Source organism: Bombus impatiens, unplaced genomic scaffold (assembly GCF_000188095.3).
Source record: "Bombus impatiens unplaced genomic scaffold, BIMP_2.2 scf_1275, whole genome shotgun sequence".
NCBI lineage: Eukaryota > Metazoa > Arthropoda > Insecta > Hymenoptera > Apidae > Bombus > Bombus impatiens.
Window position 1 is genome coordinate 1,007,301 of NT_177694.1, and position 21,607 is coordinate 1,028,907.

The 21,607-nt window shown below is 34.7% G+C and overlaps 4 protein-coding genes across 11 annotated transcripts in view; 1 reads left to right on the forward strand and 3 right to left on the reverse strand.

The window, feature by feature from the left end:
- LOC100740071 (lutropin-choriogonadotropic hormone receptor) overlaps positions 1–1,235 on the reverse strand; it is a 40,841-nt gene extending 39,606 nt beyond the window's left edge. For 2 of the 4 annotated variants that reach the window (XR_002947705.2, XR_002947706.2), the window contains exon 1: positions 330–565. Coding sequence is in view for 2 of the 4 variants with exons in the window: in XM_024371285.2 (XP_024227053.1) it covers positions 330–565 (236 nt within the window). In the remaining 2 variants the exon portion in view is untranslated. Of the gene's footprint in view, positions 1–329 lie in introns of all 4 variants that reach the window. The other 2 variants (XM_024371285.2, XM_003493727.4) reach the window with 2 other exon arrangements.
- A 579-nt stretch (positions 1,236–1,814) lies between these two features.
- On the reverse strand, positions 1,815–5,712 carry LOC100750055 (DNA topoisomerase 3-beta-1). Of its 2 annotated transcripts, XM_003493725.4 has the most exons (14): positions 5,622–5,712; positions 5,338–5,480; positions 5,059–5,253; positions 4,817–4,984; positions 4,616–4,744; positions 4,396–4,514; positions 4,111–4,311; positions 3,837–4,041; positions 3,573–3,755; positions 3,288–3,497; positions 3,002–3,219; positions 2,694–2,918; positions 2,335–2,596; positions 1,815–2,237 (listed from the first exon to the last, which is right to left on the reverse strand). In XM_003493725.4, the coding sequence occupies exons 1-14, from the start codon at positions 5,710–5,712 to the stop codon at positions 2,031–2,033; spliced, it is 2,556 nt and encodes an 851-aa protein (XP_003493773.1). In that variant the 3' UTR covers positions 1,815–2,030. The 2 variants fall into 2 exon arrangements, with proteins under 2 accessions (XP_003493773.1, XP_033179690.1); XM_033323799.1 differs by lacking the exon at positions 5,622–5,712 and having other exon boundaries at positions 5,059–5,249; positions 5,338–5,476.
- A 306-nt stretch (positions 5,713–6,018) lies between these two features.
- Positions 6,019–9,504, forward strand: LOC100750213 (charged multivesicular body protein 2a). Of its 2 annotated transcripts, none has more exons than XM_033323807.1 (5): positions 6,019–6,041; positions 7,031–7,229; positions 7,295–7,470; positions 7,557–7,691; positions 7,789–9,504. In XM_033323807.1, exons 2-5 carry the CDS (start codon positions 7,062–7,064, stop codon positions 7,991–7,993), a joined length of 684 nt encoding a protein of 227 aa, XP_033179698.1. In that variant the 5' UTR covers positions 6,019–6,041; positions 7,031–7,061; the 3' UTR covers positions 7,994–9,504. The 2 variants fall into 2 exon arrangements, with proteins under 2 accessions (XP_033179698.1, XP_003493690.1); XM_003493642.4 differs by lacking the exon at positions 6,019–6,041 and adding an exon at positions 6,453–6,814.
- A 2,991-nt stretch (positions 9,505–12,495) lies between these two features.
- The window catches only part of LOC100750172, a 43,941-nt gene continuing 34,829 nt past the window's right edge, over positions 12,496–21,607 (reverse strand). For all 3 annotated transcript variants that reach the window (XM_012392015.3, XM_024371384.2, XM_024371383.2), the window contains exons 5-8: positions 20,599–20,741; positions 20,015–20,141; positions 18,527–18,973; positions 12,496–18,356 (exon numbers count right to left, since the gene is read on the reverse strand). In XM_012392015.3, coding sequence (XP_012247438.1) covers positions 15,717–18,356; positions 18,527–18,973; positions 20,015–20,141; positions 20,599–20,741 — 3,357 coding nt within the window. In that variant the 3' untranslated portion in view covers positions 12,496–15,716. The remainder of the gene's footprint in view (positions 18,357–18,526; positions 18,974–20,014; positions 20,142–20,598; positions 20,742–21,607) is intronic.

Genomic DNA, 21,607 nt, shown 5'->3' on the forward strand with positions numbered 1-21,607 from the left:
CATAGTAAAACTTTCATATATGTATTACGTGTGTTATATAAATACTTTTATGACCGTTGCAAAATATATGCTTGCACTAAATATCTTATAGTTTCTATGTAGATTTTCAAATTTGTTTCAGATTTGTCCAATATAACACACGCAATATACACATAACAGTTCTCTATGATTAAGTGTTCAAATACTTTCACTAACCAGTCTCAAAGTCAAATGGCAATGCAGTCTTGATCTGAAAGTGGTTGACAAGGTACCGAATTTTAAAATTGTCCCTTCGCAAAACTCTTATATTTCTTTTATTCATATGCCATGTGTATTGTGTATATACTCACAGTTTAGTAAGATTGACTGTGGATGGAAGTACAGTGACATCGAGAGGCTCCAGGATGGACAGGAATCCAGCCCCGCGGCAGGAGAACTCCCGTCCGTCGGCAGTGACGTTGCAAGATTCCAGGAGACCAGGTCCACTAGAGGAACCTGGCTGTTCCTCGGCGGAGCAAATCCGGCAGAGGAACATCGCCAATATGACAGCAGCAGTGGTGATGCCGCGGCTGGACTGCGTGCACATGCCGGCCAGCTTCTACTAGGCTTCTCTTCCTTCCTTCTGCCGGAGTCGCCGCGCCCAGGACACGTTTCACTTCACTGCATTATATTTGTCAGACTGCATTATTACATTTATCACATTGGGACCACGATCCCCTCGACGCGCGAAAAGACGGACACAACGACACGGCATACAGAGAAGCGTAAGTACGCGCGGCGTGTTGAGGAGCTTACGTTAGTTGTGTTTAAGCTCGCGAAACGGATAACACGCGCGAACACTTGCCCCAGGACCGAATTACAAACGAATAAACCGTACAGCACGGCGTACGTTTACCGACTGACAGCGCGGGTACGTGCGTAACTGAACCAATCCGCCCTCTTGTTGGAAGCGCTTCCCCCACCATCACCGCGCTCGCCGCCTCGAGCCAATCAACTTTCTCCGTAAAATGCCGCTACCGATACTGTTCGAGTTGTAATAGACTCGCGGCAATCGGCACTTCGTGATCTCCCGTATATAGAGATCCGATCGATTTTCTTCTTTTATTTCGTCTCTTTTAGATTCAGGGTGATTGAGTAGGCGATTAAGAATGTCTCGATGGTCGGATGTTGACCTGGTGATGGCAGAATAGAAAGAGGAAGATCGTATACCGCGTGGTATTTCTTCGGAGAATATATAATTAATAGGTCGAGGATTTGTATGCATTTATATATAAAAGCATACTCAACGCGTTAAAGATTTTATTAAATACGTAAAAAGTATTCATAAGTGGATTTAATACATTTAAAGGAAAACAAGCAGTTACGTTGTACGTATTTCTTTCTGCCGAATATAGTAAATAATGTTCAAGGAATGAAATTTAAATTATATACAACCGAATAAAATCAAATATAAAAGGGTTAACTGCTATCAAAAGATAAGATACAATATGTGAGTATAGGCAATAGATACCATAAATTGCGAAATTTGAAAATGTTTATAGATGAAAGCATAATTTTGTTCAATGTTTGTTTAATAATCTTTACATACTTCTTATACATTATTTTTGTATTTTCTATATAATAATTTACTTTGTTTTTGATTTTTTACTGAAGACTCATAAAAAATGTATGGTATGCCCTCTCTACGTTATACATCAAAACATGCAGCGATAGCAATCGATAATTTCAATTAGTTTCCCTCCATGGATAAATAAAATGTTTAAAAAGTTTTCAACACTCAATAACACGAATATATATATTTTTTTTCATAAGAACATAAATTTTTACTTTCGTAATATCTGTTATCCAAAACATAATACTGTTGTGTGATAATGTAAATCATGTCGTATTTGTAAAATGCGTAAAGATTATAAAAAAAAAAGTAACGTAATGTATGAGTCGTTGAGGTAGTAAATAGAGTTCGATTTATTTTCGGGATATATTGAAGGTGTCAAAGTGTGAATAGGGAGGGATTAGTGTCATCTATGTACTTCATTTACAAATGGAATCAATTATACAAAATACGCAGCCAATTGTGCCATCTTATCTTTCGGTGGACGGGGTTTACCCCGACTACGACCTTTAGCGTGACCACGGCCACGAGTTGTAACCGGTTTTGAGGCGACTGCACGATGCTTTTCCACAAGAGCCATGAAAGCTGGTGTGCAAAAAACACAACCAGTCATCTCCGTAGCTTCATTGGGAAGCTTGCTTTTTTCCTATCATTTAAACAAAAGAAAAATTCATTTTAATATTCTTCGAATATAAATGACTTTTCCAATTAGAATGTAACGTTTAAGGTTGATTATTCTTTACCTGCTTATACTCTACGGTAACTAATTGAGCCCCACAGTCGCACACCTCCGTATCAACCGTCACTTTGTGAGCATTTTCGAATAAATGAATAATAACGTCACAACGATTGCACACAAGTTTCCATTTTGGTGCAGCCGAAGGATCGAGGACGAGTATACCGGCATTACACTCTAAACAACTCGATAAACCATTAGAATTCATGCCATGTGGACAGGTCGGGTGTGTGCAAGAATTACAACCACTCATTCCCTTTTTCATATCTCTGGAATTCATGATTCATGCAATAGTTAGTACGTATTTAAATAATACGAGATTGAATGTGTTCTCTATATCCTATTTGTTCGCAAGAATAAAATTACCTAAATGGGGGATTGTTGTAACAATATGGACAAAATGTATAACTTTTTCCCCGTGCACCAGTGGACCATGAGAGCAATTCGAAGTCGTCTAATGGACACTTTAATTCTTTATAAATTCGAATATTCCCGTTTTGTGGGAGATTGTACGTTTCGTTGCAATGTGCGCAGTGCATTCTCGACGGTTTTGTTTGTATATATTTCATGTAACGTCGACACTTTCCACATCTGAATATAAGAAAGTATTGTCAATAAAAGAAAAAAATAAATATTTAAGTAATCATATATATTTACTGGAATGTAAAATATACCTGGAATGAGCTTTTCCTGACGCAGAAAGAGGAGAAAATGAAACTTCAAACAACTGATCCATTGCTTCGATACTTTTTACAAAATAATGAAATTTTTGCTTGAAAATTTCAACGGTATGTTGTAACACAGCGTGAAAATCTGCTCTGCCTAAAGCTATTAGATTTAATTGCTCCTCTACCGCGGATCTCATCGTAGGTAGAACTAGCTCAGGATCTATCTAATATTAATACAAACATATTACTAGAAGTAACTTATTATTCCTTATATATGTAAAAAGCTACATACTTTTTGATATCCGTGAACTAACACAATCCCTAAAGATGTCGGTACTAATTTTCTACCAGTTGTTACATTAACATAATTTCGCATACATATATTGTTTATATGTACTGGAATAGAGGCATCAGTTCCAATACCGTGTTTTTCCATAAGTGATATTAATTCAGATTCTGTCAAATAATCTGGGGGTTGTGTATAACATTCGACTAACTTCATCTACAAAAATTATAAAACACAGTTATAAATTATTTGATTAAAGTATTTTCACTCTTCATTTTCTACATTTACTACCTCTTGTATATTAACTTTTTCACCCGGTGTAAATCTGGGTAAAGTATCGTTGCTTCCAAGTGCTTGCCATGTAAGTATGTTAGTATATCCAGGATCTATTGAACTATGACCATTCGCCGTAAATACTTCCATTCCTATTTCGAATTTAACCGTGGTACTCAAATATTTACAATCGTGAGCCAGCTGCAAGATATTAAATATTTAAGCTCTCTAAAGTAAATAAAAATTTATATATAGGATATACAATTAGCAATACATATTTACCGTGGCTATAAAATGTCGAGTTATATAATCATATAATCTCCATGTATCACCATCGAGATCGTTTCGAGTAGCATGTTTCATTGGAGTAATAGGAGGATGGTCTCCAACATTGAGCCCTTTTTTCGGTCTATTAATACCCGTTGCTAATATTTTACGAACCTGATCACCCCAATCGGGATTGTTCTGCTGTTGCTTCAATGCTGCACTAAATATAGATACTTTTGCATACGTATAAGTAAAATATAAATAAATTTTGAAGTTGCTTTTGACTTACAGCAAATCGAAATTTTCTGGGTATAATGTTGTCTCAGTTCGAGGATAACTTATGTATCCTTGAGTATAAAGACGTTCTGCAATCTGCATAGCGTGATGGGGACCCATTCCTAAACCCGAACTTGCTATTCTCATTAACTCTACTGTATTTAAAGCTATAGGCCGCGATTTCGTCTTTTCTGTACTTTCTACGCTTATAACCCTATAATAATTAATTGGATAAACATTGTTACATTACTTTAATATTAACATGAAATATTCGTACATACAAATATCTAAAACTTACGTTGCTTGGTCATACTCTTTCACGTGACTCAGAAACATATTTGCTATTTCCTTGTCAAAAGATCGCACGCGGCTCCAACTCAAAATAATGTCTTGACCATCGGATGATTTAACTGTAACCTTCAATACATTCAAGTTTATCTTCTTCCTCAGAGGAATTATATTCTGACATATAAGGGAAAGTTATAAGCCAAGATAAGACACTTATTTTAATACTATACCTGTAGAACCCAGTAAGGATCTGGCTTGAATGTTTGAATTTCATCATGCCTTTGCACACAAAATCCTAACGTTGGTGTTTGACAAGGACCATAGGAAATAAGAGACACATCTAAATCTCCATATTTACCCTATGAAAAAAAAAGGAAATATTAAATTAATATATAATATGAACAGTAAAAACTGCTTTAATATCATTCTACCTGAAAAAATTTTGTCTGGAACCTTGTAAAAGCACAACCAATTCGTAGATCTATTTCTTGTCGAGCATCAACACTCTTTGCTTCATTTTCATTTGGCCTTACCAGGTTTGCTAATGCAGCTTTTATGTCCTTCTCCGTAATAGCAGAAAATCTTGCTCTCCAAATATCCTGTAACAAATATAAAATTTATAAAGTTTCATTAAATTAATATGAATAATTAGATTAAAATTAAGCAAACTTACATTTGGATTTAGTCTCCTATTCATTCCTTGCTGAACTGCATGTATAACTTCAAAACAGATATTTTCACCTTCTTTGTCACAATCTAGCCATAATATTAAATAATCACAATGAGCTCCTTCCTTGGCTAAAAGGAAAGGAATTTTCAATCTAGGAACTGCTTCTTTCTTTTCAGTTGGGCATGAAAATAACTCTGCCTTAAACATAACAAGTAGTATGTTACTAATACAATAAAATAATATAATAAAATATAATGGCAAGACTAAACATTTTTTACTTACAGGATCAACCTTGTCCCAGTTATTATATTTGCCAATAAAATCTAATGTCATAACATGACCAAAGACAGAGGTCATTTTAAAATTTATATTTTCAGACCTGAATTGACCTATCCATTCGTGTATTGAACAAGATCCATTTAAACCTAAATTTTTTTTTTATTAAAATGTGCATTATGAAATACAGGTATCTATGAATCATGGTATTGTAAATTTTATCTTTTTAATTTATAATATTTATCATAAAATTATATCTATGTATTAAATTTCAAAAAAACATAACCTACCTTTTCGAGATGTACACCGACCATTACTTAAAATATTGGCTAACGAAGCTGCCAAAGATGGTTTTTCAGCCACCATTAAAGCCGTCTTCATTTTTGTAGAATATTTTATCTCTATACTTGTTTCTACAAGAAAATATTATTAACTTTAACTAAGAGATTCTGACATCATACATTTGGAGATGCTTAATATGCGACACTGTACGCATGACATGATATTCATTTCAAAATATTTTGATAATTGTTACATTATGTTTTAAATTAACTATTTTTATTTTATAACTTCGTTTCTTTTCAGTTAGAAATAAAGTTGCGGTTTCTAAACAATAATTAAGATAAAGAGCATAAACAGACACATAATAATACTTTTTTTATAATGTAAAGTGAAGTTATCAACGCAATATGTACATGATCACTGATCAGGTATGATCTCATTTAGCTGCGCCATCCTGTATATTTTTCAACTTCATTAGTTTATGAAACAGTTTAACTCGATTAATTATAAACTTGGAATTTTATTTCTTTCACATAATTATATTGATACATTATGTTTCACGAATTAGATTAAAACTACTTAAAACAATTTTAAAACTATTAAAGTACCAAGGAAAATTCCACAATTTTTCCTAAATAAATTTTTAATTTTGCACAGTCTTTAAATACCATATATTTTATTTTTGATTAAAAAAAATTAATTTACAATTTACAGTATTATTAGTAAAATGCAAGGATAAAAATAAAAAATTTCTTTATGATAACATTAATAATTGTCAAATTAACATTCTAAAGTCAGTCTTGTAAGTTGCATGCGGTTATATTTTAATATACGTAGATTGTTTACATATATTTGTAATTCTATGGTATCGTCACGAAGGGAAGTGATGCGTAAATTCCATATAACCATATTCATACGATATTCGTGCGATATATCATGATAACGTTATATTATCTCTTATACTTTAAGAAAAACTAAAATGTCAGAATCAAAATGATCTGTAATACACAGTTACATGCAGTAGTATTTGTTACAATATTTGACCTGTGACTTATTATTTTGTGACTCATCAGTCTGTCAAATCAAACTCCTGATCTTGATATAAACTTCCTAACCTATAAAACGTCATTTTCAAACGATCAAGCATTCTATTATAATTTTCTTTATTCATATCTTCCGAGATAGTCTCTAATATAATTAGGTAATTTTTGCATTAAAAGCTGTTGTTTTATAAGATAAATATTAATATATTTTCTCCGTATGTCTATATATAATCGATTCTTTGAAAGTTAATCATCTTCTATCAATTATTTCTATAATTATGTCTTTTTTTCTCAAATATTAATTATTCTTATTTTTGCTCAAAGGTAATCATAACATTTCATTATGATTTATGCATCAATATTAATTTTAATAGGTGAAGTTGCAATAGTATTTCTACTCTAATCATGGAGTGGTTATTTGGGAAACGTATTACTCCTGAGGAGATGCTCAGGAAAAATCAGAGAGCTTTAAACAAAGCTATGCGAGATCTTGACAGAGAGAGAATGAGGATGGAGCAACAAGAAAAAAAGATCATTGTGGATATAAAGAAACTTGCTAAAGATGGGCAAATGGTAATCTGATCTTGTTTGAATTTGTTTTGTATACTATTGGGTGATATTTATTTACTTTTTGATAGGATGCAGTGAAGATTATGGCTAAAGATCTTGTAAGAACTAGACGTTATGTGAAAAAATTTATGTTGATGAAAGCAAATATCCAAGCAGTTTCTTTAAAGATTCAAACATTGCGTTCACAAAACACAATGGCACAAGCAATGAAGGGAGTCACAAGAGCCATGCAAAATATGAACAAGTGAGTACTTGTCCTGTTCATTTAAAATTAGAATTAGAAAGAATTTTTTATTGCTTGCTATACATGAAAATTGTATGATTGTACAGACAATTAAATCTTCCTCAAATACAAAAAATATTACAAGAGTTTGAAAAGCAGTCAGAAATAATGGATATGAAAGAGGAAATTATGAATGATGCTATTGATGACGCGATGGAAGATGAGGGTGATGAAGAGGAAAGGTATCTTTGCAATTTCTAAATAAAAATATTTGTATCTCTAAAAAGTATTGACTTTTGTTCGTTGAATATTTCAATTGTATTTATACTGTTTATACAGTGATGCTATTGTGTCGCAAGTTTTGGACGAATTGGGTCTCCAATTGACAGATCAATTGTCAGGTTTACCTCAAGCATCCGGTTCATTAAATGTATCAAATTCCAAGCAACCAGTTGCGACTGCGACAGGGAATGACGAAGGTGGAAATTTGACAGATGCGGATGCAGATCTGCAAGCTAGGCTCGAAAATTTAAGACGTGAATAAGAACACATTTCTATATAGATGACAAATGTATAAAAGATGTAAAGGAAAGAATTGGTTTTATAAACATTAATTTTAGGATTGCTTTACGATTTTAGTTAGAGATATGAATGTTTTATCATAGCACTTGTTTTTCAATCCGTTCACTTAAATAATCGATTTATAAAAAATAAGAAGAATGTTATATTTCTATCGCTTAAAACAATTATGAATTCATGAAATATGAATGATGAAGAAACAGAGGCATATAACTTCGTTATGTATTAATCTGTATTGTTACTTTTTTTATAAAAAAAAAAGAAAAATGAAAGGACTTTAAGATGGTATCTTGAAGTTTCTGTGCATATTTTATTTGCACAGGATAATTTTGTAAAGTGGATAACTTATACTTAAAATGCTTATCAAATATATTATGATAAGATACTTACTTATTATATTTTGATAAATGCATGTACATAGATTTACTTGAGAAATTTGTAATTTACGTACATGTACATATACGCTTTCATTTTTTTAGGAAATATTGTACACTTACCGTAAAAGTAAATAAAGGAAATATGTTAGCAGTTTTTATATGAAAAAAAACAGCATATAAATTATATGCTCGCATATTCAAAAGGAGTACACTAAATAAGTTTGTTCACTGCTTTTATCAAAACTTAATCTTTCAGTGCCTCATAATATATCTACTTTTGATAATTATGTAATAGTAAAAATTATATATTGTTCACAGGCATAATAACCGTATTAATAAAATTTATTTATAAATTGTATTAACTACAACAACGTAATCCGTATTATGTATTAACAAATTTGTTGATAGAAATGCAGTGAAACAAGATTGTGCAATGATGTATTAAATATGTGGATAACACACACACATACACGCATATATATATATATATATATACATACAGTAAATCGCTTAATAATGAAAATATTAACAACAATTAAAACTATTGGTAATTATAAATAAACGAAAGACATAATTAAAATGCATTCTTTAATACCTTGCTGATATAAGTAATTAAACATATTATAACTTACCTCTAAAAACTACTATTAAAAACAACCGGTTAGAGAGATTGAAAACAGTCCATTTTAAATAAATTAAAACAATTTGGCAAATTAAACTAAATTAAAGCAATTAAAATAATTTTTCTGTATTACTACTGAAAATATTTAAAAACTCACAAAACGGATTAATATTTTTCAAAATCGCCTGGAGTAGTATTCATTTCCAAAGGGTATCATAGTCAATAATTCTGTGAGAAATATGAAATATTATCTCTATTAAACAAAATGTACATACACATAATAATGCGCATTGGATAATGATTTTAATATCTTGATCGTGAAATACAGGTATAAAATAGTAGTCTGGTCTGGTTTCGAACATGGCCTAGCTAGACGTTCAAAATGAATACGAACGTTTAATTAATTGATCGAAGTGCACTGAATCGATAATTCGGTATCGTTATAGAAAGTTTCAATAAACGTATTTATGTAACGTGTAACTGGACCGCATGTACTTACGGTGTTATTGAGAGACAAAAGAAAAAAGAGAAAAGAAAGGAAAACACTATTTTATACGATATTACTAAAGCGGAAGAACAAGGACATTTCGTGGGCACGCGAATTTTTCGAGTTACATGCAGCTTTCCCAATTATTAATCATTTTGAAAATTAAAACAGTTACGATAAACTGTTAGCTTATTATTCGTATTATTAAAACTGTTAATTTATCGTTTTTCTCTTTCTCTGATTCAATGATTAAATTCGATGCAATTAATTAAATTCGCGCGCCCTTTTATACTTCCTACATTCTCCAAATGGTAAACCCTATAGAAATACGATGTAGTTTACAAAATTGTGATGGAACCTTCTGTCAATCACATGTATATATATTGTCAATATCTTTTTAAACATCTCAGAGGTACCGCCCAAACATAACGTACCCCAAGCTAGAATCGTAATTACCGAAGAAATGTCTTGTAACGTTCCCCGTTATGTTCACTTAGAATTAAACGCTTTCAAAAATTCGCACCCATCGTTAACACTTCGATAGTCACATGAAGTATTGTAATTAGATAATAGGTGTTTAATAATAAGATGATAGTAAGTATTAAATAAAATAAAACATTTGCAAGTTCGTAATATCGGGGATGGATCTGTTTCGCTTATATATAGTTGAATGTCTTACATGAGCTTAAAATGTTTGTTGGTTAAACATCAGTAACTTTTGGCGGAAAAACTATTTTCCACAAGCAACATTACATTGAATCATGCGAGAGGATGTAATCGAGAAATCATTTTAAGTTCATTGCCATTATATTCATCGACGTCCGTTGAAAAATTCACGTAGTGAGGTTATTACCCTGATATTCGTGCAGATAAACGGAAATGATCGAGAGTAAACAAAACAGGAATTTTAATTCGCTTTGAGTACATCTACTACTAACTGTGGTTCTTTCATGGTACGCAATTACGGATCTGTCGTAAATAACATCATTTCTATAGTTATCATTTTCATCGAGTACAATTTTATAATGCGTATTAATCAGAATCGATCTGAGAAGCTTCAAATGGAACAAGGATACAAGAAACAAACTGCTCTTTGCCTTAAAAGTACGATTTAATATGGTATATCTTGCATTGATCTTATAATCGAAAATAAAACAAAGGAAGTAAAAAAGAAATGAACAAATTGAAAAGAAAATCGTATAAATAGAAAATACATATTTGTTCCTTGTTTCCAGGATACCAAAGGAAAGTTTTCAGACTGATTCGTAGTATTTACTGGAATAATGCGCCAGATGCTATAATGTAATAGAAAGTTGTATGCAACACTGAACCTCATGTTATTATCGCAATAATAATTATACACTTCTCGTTGGATGGAAGGGGAATAAATATGCGCGAAGAACAATTCATTTTTTCCTTTTAAATATTCACTATATAAGTGTGGGATTATTAGACCTTATATACGGTGTGTAATCTGTGCATTATGTATGTTTTTCTCCTTTGTACGCAATGTTCTTTTTGTGTACGCACTGGTATGCATGTATGTATATCATATACACGCACGTAACATATATACATATTTAAGCTATGTCAAACACAGCCTTCTCTAGATGCAGCATTATAATCTGACAGTTTTCTTCGTATTCTTTTTTGTTCGTTCTTTAATCTGCGCTGGAATTACAAATAGAAAACCTAAAATCATTTCTTATCTACTGGTAGACACGTGCGAATATATCGATATTTTTGATTCGATCGAACCGAAGAAATTTCCGTTACGGAAATTGATCGCTCGAGCATAATAACATAATAATAATATTGAGGAAGACTATACGCACATATGAAAATATTAACTAAAGATCGTGGTAAATACGAATATTTTGTATATAGAATTCTCTTTCGATAGGTTAGAAACAATAATTCGCACATGTTCAATCTATAATAGCTATAACTATTAAATTACGAATGTTTATACATTTATGGAAAATTTAAAGTTGCAAAAATATATAAAACATTCAAAATAAAATACTTGCCATAATATTTAATGGATGAAAAAGAAACTTCATTTTTCTTTAGAATTTGCATATCCGCATTTCAATTATTGATTTAACTGTCCCTTTTTACAACCTTACTTCATGTACTTGACCATTCGCTTTCGAGATCTATTTTTGCATATCATTTCTATATGGATCGTACATTATGTTGGTTAAACTTACAAATAAAATATTACAACTATATCGTGGAAAAGAAGAACAAAAAAGAACGCGTCATATAACTGCTGGAAATGAACGTGAACGTTCGTAACATAGGTGAGCAACAATTAGGCTTTCGATTAAAATCGCGAATTACGTAGAATTCCGATTTTATCGATTGTGCTTCACTAGTTATGATCCGTGATGGCGCTAGTGTCACCAAATGTCGCATCTTTCAAAACAATATCTTTGTACGCTTCTTTTTTTCATTTAAGTATTGAGAATTGTAACATTAACTGTGACAAAAAAATTCAGTTTTAATATAGTTAATAAAAGGCAATTTACAATTATACAAACTTTATACAAGGAACAATCAAAGTGAACCTATCGATGAAATGGTTTCCTAACAAAGAGAAGAATATATTTAATAAAAGAATGACTGATCATTGTTTAACATTTAAAGACAGTACCTTTCACGATAACATTCACAAAATTGTAAGAAGATTGCCGATATATATATGTATACACGTATTTATGTATATATGTATTGGTTTTGTATTTTCAGTAAGATATTTACAAAAAAAAGTGTAGCAAAGTATGCTCGTCATAACATGTGAAATATAATATCACTGGATCCGTAAAACTTTACTTTTTTTTTAAGAATTATTTAATCCTTTTCGTACGTGCGCGATCATATATACCACTATATGATATCTACGGTTTTTAACGTTTTTGTAAATTGGTTTGACGTTAAGTCAACAACTTCACGAACTACGTGTATGTATATGTATATTTTTTCTTTCTTCTCTTCTTTTTTTTTTGTTCCTTTTAGCTATAAGGTTTTCGCAGTCAGTACTGTTTTTTTTAAATATATGCATATATGGAATATACAGTCCGGTCGTATCGTAGGGTCGAGATATTTTAACCCGTTTATTTGTTCCTTACTAATTGTTCCGTAATGTAACGCATCTATGGATGAACTTTCGCGACACTTTTCTCTAAAAGTCGCGAAAAATCTTTTGGTTTCTAGAAGTCGTGTCCCGTCGTGAATATCCTTGAAAAAGCAAGGAATCATGAAGGTTAGATTTCGCTAATTTTCCTAAATAAAGGGTCAACTGTTGTTCTGCTATCTCGTGGTATATTCTTTTTCGAATGGTCCGATAGTTATTGCGGTATTACAAATGCACAGAATTCCGAGATGTTTCTCGCTTCCCATTTTTTTTTTTACCCTTTTGAATCTAGTGAATTCGAAGTCGTCGGAGAGTCTTCTATTTGTTGAACATACAATACTTTGTACTCCGATTTACGATGCCAATAACAAACGTATTCTATATTTTGAACTTTGGTCCTGTTTTATACAATTTTTTTACATCTTCTGTCGATAAAGTAGATTTCACCTTAGCGAAATTCGATTTCAATCTCGATGAGTAACTACGTATGTATTTTGTGTAACTTTCTAATAATTAGCATCTCATTCACGATAAATTCTCGTAATTTTATCGAAATTCTTAGACTTTCTTGATATCAAATTGTAGTGAACCGGAACCATCTGTTGCACGTGTTTCTCCTTTAATATCACTTTCGAATATATTCATCCAATTTGTTCTCATTTGTTTACAATTGAAACTTACAAACCGTATCTTTTCTGTATAGTCTGTTACTTTAAAGAGTAAACATTTTGCTTGAAGTAATTGGAGCAATCCTATCCACAAAAAGATCTTGAACTAGCTTCTATATACAGGGTGTCTCACTTTTACCATGCGTTTTAAATATTTACATTTTGTAATATTTAAGATATTAAATATCACGATGATCGATATATGCATATTTTAAATGTTTGAAACAACTAATTAATTCACTGTAATACCATTAATATCATATGTAATAGCATTCCTGAAAATAATTTACATAAATTATATAATTTTATATAAATTCAAAAATGAAGGTATTAATTTGTTCCCGAGAACAGTCTTAAACAGAGTTAGGCTTCTCTAACGTGTCAAAAATAAAGTAAATAGCGACAACGAAATTATAATACCGTTCCCATAATAGTCGCAGATTTTCACTAAACGTCCAATAGCTTTCTAAGCATCAAAGTGGATGACTCTCCAATAACTTTAAGCAGCGTATCTTCCTGTTTCGTCAGCTGAATTTCCTCGTGGTAATAACGCAATAACATCCGTTTACTTTGGAACAGCAGTTCCTATACAATTTATTACCCTAAACTCTCGGTTTTCATAATACGAACTTGTCGCTATCTACGAGACATGCGTGGCAAATGAACGTTATTGAAGCGTCGTTTCTTATACCTGGAAGTGAATACTTAAATACTTGTCAAACGAGAATCGTCGTTATTTACATTATTTACGTTATTGTAAAAAGAAAGTCTCCCATGATTGTTGCAATTGTCGCATATCTTTTTTTCTTTTTTTTTTTTTGTTTATTTTTAAATTAAGAACGACATATAAGAATTACTATCGTGGCGGAATAATTGCATTTCATTTTCCTAACCTTACTAGAACGCGCCTACTTATTATTACATTCTATAATTAAATGTTCCGTCACAGAAGTATCTTTTATGCCATTCTTAGGGGAAAAAGAATAGCCGAACTATGAAATTGTAGACAGATGAAATTCAGCGAAAGACTTCCTGGTAACATTACACGTCTGAACGAGTGACGAAAATTGAATGACTATACTAGAGAACAGTTCTTGGTATGTTCAAGGTCGGGCAGTTCTCCCTACCGCCGTTGTTTCACCTTTCTCTTTTTATATTGACAAGACAATAAATAATAGCATTAAAAAAACTCTAAACACGTTACACTTAATTTATTTATAAAAAGAAATAAATAGAATCTTTTATTACCATAATATTATAGGAAAAAGAACTTATACAAAAAATTAAATAAAATCATACTAAAAACAACAATATTGAATAGAGAGAAGGATGATCAGAGATAAATCAAGAGATAACAGCAACGCTGCTGCCTACAATGGAATTATAGTCGAACTATAGAGATAGAATGCAACGGAAAAGATAGCGTCCGTTTTTATGGGAGAATGATCACAAGTGGCCGACGAGTTGAACGATGAAAAGATTAGGAACCACAGATCTAACTCTTAAACTAAAGCTACATATTATCACGTAATCGAAACTCGAGACTAGAATGGAGGCTTTTTTTCCAATGATAAAACAATGAACCGACAAGTAAAGAAGAAACATTTGGTCAAGCACTTAGACGAATGATACAAATCGCTATTCTAGTAGTGTTGCTTATCTGATGAATTATCCTTTGTTTACCGATCTGTGCGCTTACGTCGGAAACGTATCTTTTTTTCTTTTTATTTTACATATTTACACCTCGTTCCAAATCTTTTATAACTCGCTTTATCTAACATCTTGCCCTAACCTCTCTTGTTTCTGGTAGATAGCTAATGGTATCAATTGCAGATCAATAGAATTCATCATATAATTAACTTTAACTTCGAAATAGCAAAATACTCTTCTTCAATGTAAGTCATACACAATGCTTCGATAGGAGTAAGATTTGAGATGAAAAATAGATTAACTGGCCGAAACAAAAATCTGTGCTTAGAAGTTATACTTTGTTTCTTTTGGTTAAAATCCAGTCTTCTCATAGTCTTCCAAATCAATTTTAAAATTCTAATATACTTCTGACTCGCTTATCTGGACTCGACCATAACTCATGGCTAGCTAATGTAATCACTTTCGACCTAAACAATAAGAAAAGCGATAATAAATTCATTTAAATATTGTATACGTATTTTCATTAGCTACCAACCATACCTCTTGCTTTTAATAATAAAGAAATTAGCCTACTCTTCATCGTAACGCGTGTGCCCGCGTAAAATGAATCGAGAAGCATTTCACGAAGTTTCAGCGAGCTTCACGAACTGATTATCCTTGCCCGATAAGCGATCTAACCGGCGGCGTGGCGACGCACGAGGCGCGACGCTCCGCGTGAAAACGGGACAGGGGCGTCCGCCTCGAGTCATATAGTCCAGACCTGCACCTTTTCCGCGACGATGCACCAGCTCGCGTGATCATAGTAAGACGAGATAATATGCAAGTTCTCCACGTATTTGTTGATCAGTTGGTCCAGCTCGCCCTCCCTGAACACGTGATAGTACTGATGATAAGTAATGGCGCCACCTCCGCGATCGGACGGTAAAGATTCCTGGGACGATGATCCGGTCAGGGAATCGTTACTTCCTGTCGTGGTTACCAGACAATCGGTGCTGCGTTTGCTATTGTCTGGATACCTAGGTGGCGTCTCCTCGGAGGCGGACCTCCTTTGTAATTGGAGTCTTCGTTTCTCAGCGTATGATTTAGGGTATTCGTTGGTGTTTGATAATAGCGACATCATGCTGCTGCACAATCGTCCAGTGGACTCCGCGTGGCTTCCGTCGCTGAAACTGATCGTATTATCGATGGACTCGCCAATATCGCTAGACTCTATGGAGTTTGCACTTCTTAGATAAGGTTTCTCCGAAGATTGTTTGTCCAAAGAGGATGTGTCTTTCTCGTTCATGAATTCCCCGGTATTGGAGACCATCACGAAATCCATTATGTCGTCTGAAGTGCTCCTATGCATTTCTTCATGGAAACCATTATTGGTGTTACTCAGCCATGCGATCGTGTTGGATAAATCGTTGTATTTCGACTTGGTAGATATCGACGATGGAATGTCGTAAGGAGGTAGGTGTTCAAAGTTGCGTTTGTCCAAGTCTTTCCTCGATAGGAATGGTTTATCTAAAATCTTCTGATCGTTCTTGTTTTCGTCCAACTCATGCATCAAGTTTTCACTAAGCTTTTCGGTAAAGTCTATCAGATGCTTGCGACATTCTTCGTTCCACGTATCCTCCACTTTTGGCAATTGAATATCCGACTTCGTTCTGACTCTTGTTTCGCTACTAGCTGAACTTTCAACGCTTTCCTGTTGTGCTATTTGCGTCGAGTACGATTTAGTGTGCGTTTTTGTGATGACCGTCTCCACAGTATCCTCCAGAGAATTGGCGACGTTAGCTGCAGCTTCTAGAAGTCTAGAAGACTGAGACGAACTACTGTCTCCTGTTGTCTTCGTTTCATCCTCCTTGGAATCAGCCACGTACCCTGATGATTCGTCAGCTGTCGCATCACTGGGATCAGACACGTTTTCAGCCGAGCTATCTAGCACTTCGGATTCGGTACACTCTGACTTAGTATTATCCTTCTTAGCCATGTATTTCTCATCAGAGATTACGCTAATCACAGAACCTACCGAATCCGGCGACGACACTCCACTGGAATCGCTATCCAGATCATCAGTCTCAGGATTGAATAATTCCAACGAAAGCAACCGTGGTAGAACTTTGGTAACAGCCTCCAAACGACCACTAGCTGTCGTCGAAGCTCTTCTAACCAGAGGAAACGACGGTTTGGTTCGAGTTGCAAAATCAGGCTTCTGTTTCAGCAATTCCTTGATCTGATTTAGTCTGGCCTTACGATTCTCTTCCTCCTTATTGACTTCAAAGGTACTTTTCTCGTGCAACGACACGTCAGGACTATCATCCACGGTAGATAAAAGTGGAGCAGTGTCCTTGTCAGTTTTCGGTTCCTCAATCTCCACACTCTCAGTCATAGATCTATAAGCGCGTATAGATTGCAAGCTAGGTTTCTTCTCTTCGCAGAAATTAGTCCTCCCACAAATCTCACTTTCGATATTCCTTTTATTACCCTGCAAGTCTCCATTGATTGTTTGATGACAGCCATTGTTCAAAACCTCCGTCCTCTTTGTGTTAACAGTATTGTCTCCAGATACCTGTTGCTGGTTGGCGACTGTGGTTGAACCAAAGAATGGCCTGCTAAATACGGGGTTTAAAGTACAAGGGGATAGGCCAGGTGGACTAGGTGGAGGTAGAGACTTGCTAGTAGCTGAGAACTGTTTGAGCAATGGGGATATGGTAATGACCTTCAATCTTGAGTTAGATGTATCAGGAGGATGTTTGACGCGTGGTGAAGGGGGCGCTGAGATGCTTCCCAGCTGATGACCACTGGAGGCTGGAATAATAGCCTCTATCGTTGGCTGTGCGTCCTGCTTTGGCACGTAAATCACGGATGCGAAACTATCCTCGGAATCGACGCTTGTGTCGCTTTGCAAACTACTGTCTTTCGACGAATCCGAACCGTCCTCGCGAGACAAACGCCTTTCGATCACTTCTGTCTCTCTTTTCGGCACAGTTATAGACTGAACCTTCGAGTCATTGTACATCATCTTAGACGCTTCGTCGGTCGATGTATTAGTTGTATTCGTTTCATTTTCCGTGGATTTCCATCCTTGTAAGATCTTCACGAATCCGTTCTTGATCGATATACCGGATACCTCGATGTTAGTCGTGGATTGTTTAATCTTGTTCGTAAGGCCACTTTTCAATAGTTGAAATCTCTTTGTCGCGTTTACGGAATAGAGGGAGTCTCTAAGGGATTCGAAGGTTTTCCCTTTGCAGATAATGTCCTCGTTCAGGGACGCCTGTTTCATTATGTTCCTTCGTACCCTTTCTTTCTCTTCTAGCCTATCGATAGACATTAGTTCCTCGTTCATCGAGCTCTGTTTCAGGATGCTTCCCCGCTTCGAATTATGACCAGGTGTTATCTGAGTGTCGAACGAAACAAAGATATTAATGTCCTAGCCAGTAGTTAAAATTCGAAATCTACAAAAATGAATTTATAGCTAAGCTAAATTTGCGTAATTGTACTTTTTCTATATAATTTAAATTAAAATATCAAAGCTTGATACGATAAGAACTAAAAATAGGTTAGAACCTGAAAGTCTGGAATGTCCTTAGATATTTCTTGAATGGCAGTGTTATCAGGATGTTCCAAACCGGTGTCGTCCACGAGGTGAGTCTTCTGCTTGACTAGCCGTGGCTTCGAGCCACTCATCGACGATGACGTCCTCGATTCCCCGTCCAAATTCAATTCGGACGTCAACACGGAGCACAAACCAGGAATACTGGATCTAGATCGTACAAGGTCCAGTCGCTGAATCTCCAAAATATCACCCAGACTCTTAGATTTAATACTCAGAGAGTCTGACTGTTTGTTCAATGTCACGTTAACATCCTCTACGCGGCGTAACTCGATGGGCAGTTCGTCCACGTCCGGTGGTTCTTCTTGCTCGTAGTCTTTGCGATTCTTCCCACTGCCACTCTGCCAACTGTCAAGAAACCAAGGTCGATTGCCAGATCCACGTCTACTTCCTGCTAATTTCTAAAAAAAAAAAACAGAAATTCCAGTTAGCAATTTAGCTTGGCTATCGAGTCTTGTACGATGATGTTCTAATATTTATGAGCAGATGCGTATATTAGACAAAGCCGTTTGTAAAGCGTTCAATATAGCGTTTCTCAAGTCAGTGGCTTTCCCAGGTCACTCAGAAATGACTTATCTATAAAAAGAGAAAAGATGTCATGAAACGTCGTATCTCAATAAACGAGATACTAATTAAATTTACAATTCTGAATCGTTCGTCTGATTTTCAAAAAACAAGGAAACAGGAATGCTCGAGGTTTCCAAATTACAAGGAGACAGTCGCCTTAAAGATTCCTTCCTAAGATCTCGTTCAATCGATTATCCAACATCCACGAGGAAACAACGAGAGGCAAAATTACTCGGGCATCCCGCTGACAAACGATCTTCGCTGCATTTTGCCCGTTCCAATTACATTCGAAGCGTATTCTGCAAGCAGTTAGCCTACTTTTTTCGGTACCGAGCATCGTTACGGTTGCGCGCGGAATCGATAAGGCCTGGCAACAATTTAGCCACCTATTACTAGAAATTATCGTGTCGCAACAACATGCAGGCGGAAAGTTTAAAGAAAAAAAAAACAGGCGAAAAAGGAATACAGAAAACGAGAAGGAGAAACAATCTCAGCGTTTGCACGCGATTGTATAACACGTGACAACTGGGAACTGTTCAAGGAAACGTGAGCGTAATGCGTGGCTGGAAAGTTGGACCCCATCATCTTTGATGCTCTTCTGCGAAATATACATTTTTCTTTCGTTTCATCTTTTCACAGGTTCTCGGTATAGTAGTAGTAAACAAGTCGCGCCTCGTGGCTTTTATCTGATACAAGAAATATTCCAAATATAGAACATATTCGTTACAATAATAGACGAATTACTCTTTGCCGTATATTTTGTTGCTTTGATTGTACTTATAAAAATATCTTGCAGTCTGTTCTAATCAACGAAATTTATATCTCTTCCGGCAGCCAAGTTTCCAGCCACGAACGTGGTACGTAGATTATGTTACCTGCAAAGCGCGACGGAAAAAACTGTAGCAGGTCTCGTTCGGGCTGGATAGACTGCTGGTTGACGGTGATGGGCTGAATATCGGGTCGATCCAATAGCTCTTGCTTTTGCATTTTCGTTGGCTGTTCCTGAAACAAGAATCCCATTAGCAGTAATTATCGAGGTTACCATATTGGCTCTGGAAAGCGGAAGAAGAGAGGAAGACTAGGGTAGACGATGGAGATGCAATTTTCGTAAATTACCAATCTGGCAGCACTGTCAAAGTTTTCGAATAATTAACTCGTGGCAACCTGGATCGTTTACATTCCGAGCGAACCTTCACTCGTGAATTTTCTCGATTCTAGGAATTTTTATTTTTCCTCAAAGATCTTTTACATCTTCTGATTTAAGATCGATTGTACAACGGATTGGACGAATATGTCAGAGTAATTTTGGCGGATATTTTGGAAGCGTAAAACAGCGATCAACGTGACGTAAACGACTCAGCTTGTGCACAGAAGTACTAAAATATGAAGAGGCGAATTAAGTTGAGCGCAATGCGCGTTCTTCCTTTAGCCTCTTTGGATCGTTGAATCGATTAGATACCTTTTGGAAGATGGGAATTTTTGAGCGTTCTGATTGTAATATAATTCAGTGGCGTGTGGCGCGCTCGAACGTTTCGACCTATTTGTCACCGAGTTCATGCAGTAAGCTTTCGGCCATGGTACCAACACGTCTTGAGACTCGAACTGCAAACGAAAAGAACGAATTTTTTTTTTATTAATATTCATATTTTTTACTCGCTACTATTTATTAAGATACGTATCTTTCACCTTGAAAGTTATCGTCAAAGGAAATCGCGTTTACGCTATTATAAGTGAAATTTCAACCTGATACGTTTCTTTTATATTGTAGGTCAAAAGTAGAGAAAGTTATTACTTGCAGTGGTTGAGATAAAATTTACTTGGGGTGAAGTTTCACCCATGGCTAGCCTTTAAAGGTTAAATTTATTAGAAATTGCTAATATGGTCACTCTGTACAAGTATTAATAGGGATAAGGGATATTAATAAAGATAGAAGTAATTATAAAAGGATATCCAGCGTTGGTAATTAAAAAGCTTCATAACCAAATGAACAAAGTACGTGCACGAAAGATTGGACTGGAAATAGCTAGATTTAATAGCGATAGATTCGAACGGTTTACCTTGACTATGTGCATTGGAATAATCGTATCGATTGACCGTCATGCTTGGCGTGGGTGTATTTCATAGGCATGTTCGAATACCGTTTGAATTCAATCGTATCGGATGACGACATTTTTAAGCTGAATCGAATAGCCTATATATCCGCAAATCCTTCGAATAGCTTGTAATCCGAAGTTTAAGCGCGTTTACACGCTCCACGTGCTATACACAATTCCATACATTTGAAGCTTTTTGTATCACTAAATATCTGCTTTTAACTTGAAACGTAAAACAAAAAATAAATTGAAACAGATGGTATACGGGACTTTGAAATGAAAATAAAAATACGAAGAAATAATATAAAATAAAATTTACATATGGAATATTATAGCATCGCATTATTTTGCCCCTTTGTAATTTTTCTCTTTTTT

What these genes read in the sequence shown, in the direction of transcription:
- LOC100750055 (XM_003493725.4), bottom strand. Translation starts at nt 5,712, where the DNA reads ATGAAGACGGCTTTAATGGTGGCTGAAAAACCATCTTTGGCAGCTTCG. An exon ending in ACTGGGACAAGGTTGATCCT is followed by an intron (nt 5,254 to 5,337) that starts GTAAGTAAAAAA and finishes GTTATGTTTAAG; the next exon opens with GCAGAGTTATTTTCATGCCC. An exon ending in TCCAGACAAAATTTTTTCAG is followed by an intron (nt 4,745 to 4,816) that starts GTAGAATGATAT and finishes TTTTTTTCATAG; the next exon opens with GGTAAATATGGAGATTTAGA.
- LOC100750213 (XM_033323807.1), top strand. Translation starts at nt 7,062, where the DNA reads ATGGAGTGGTTATTTGGGAAACGTATTACTCCTGAGGAGATGCTCAGG. An exon ending in GCCATGCAAAATATGAACAA is followed by an intron (nt 7,471 to 7,556) that starts GTGAGTACTTGT and finishes ATGATTGTACAG; the next exon opens with ACAATTAAATCTTCCTCAAA. An exon ending in GAGGGTGATGAAGAGGAAAG is followed by an intron (nt 7,692 to 7,788) that starts GTATCTTTGCAA and finishes CTGTTTATACAG; the next exon opens with TGATGCTATTGTGTCGCAAG.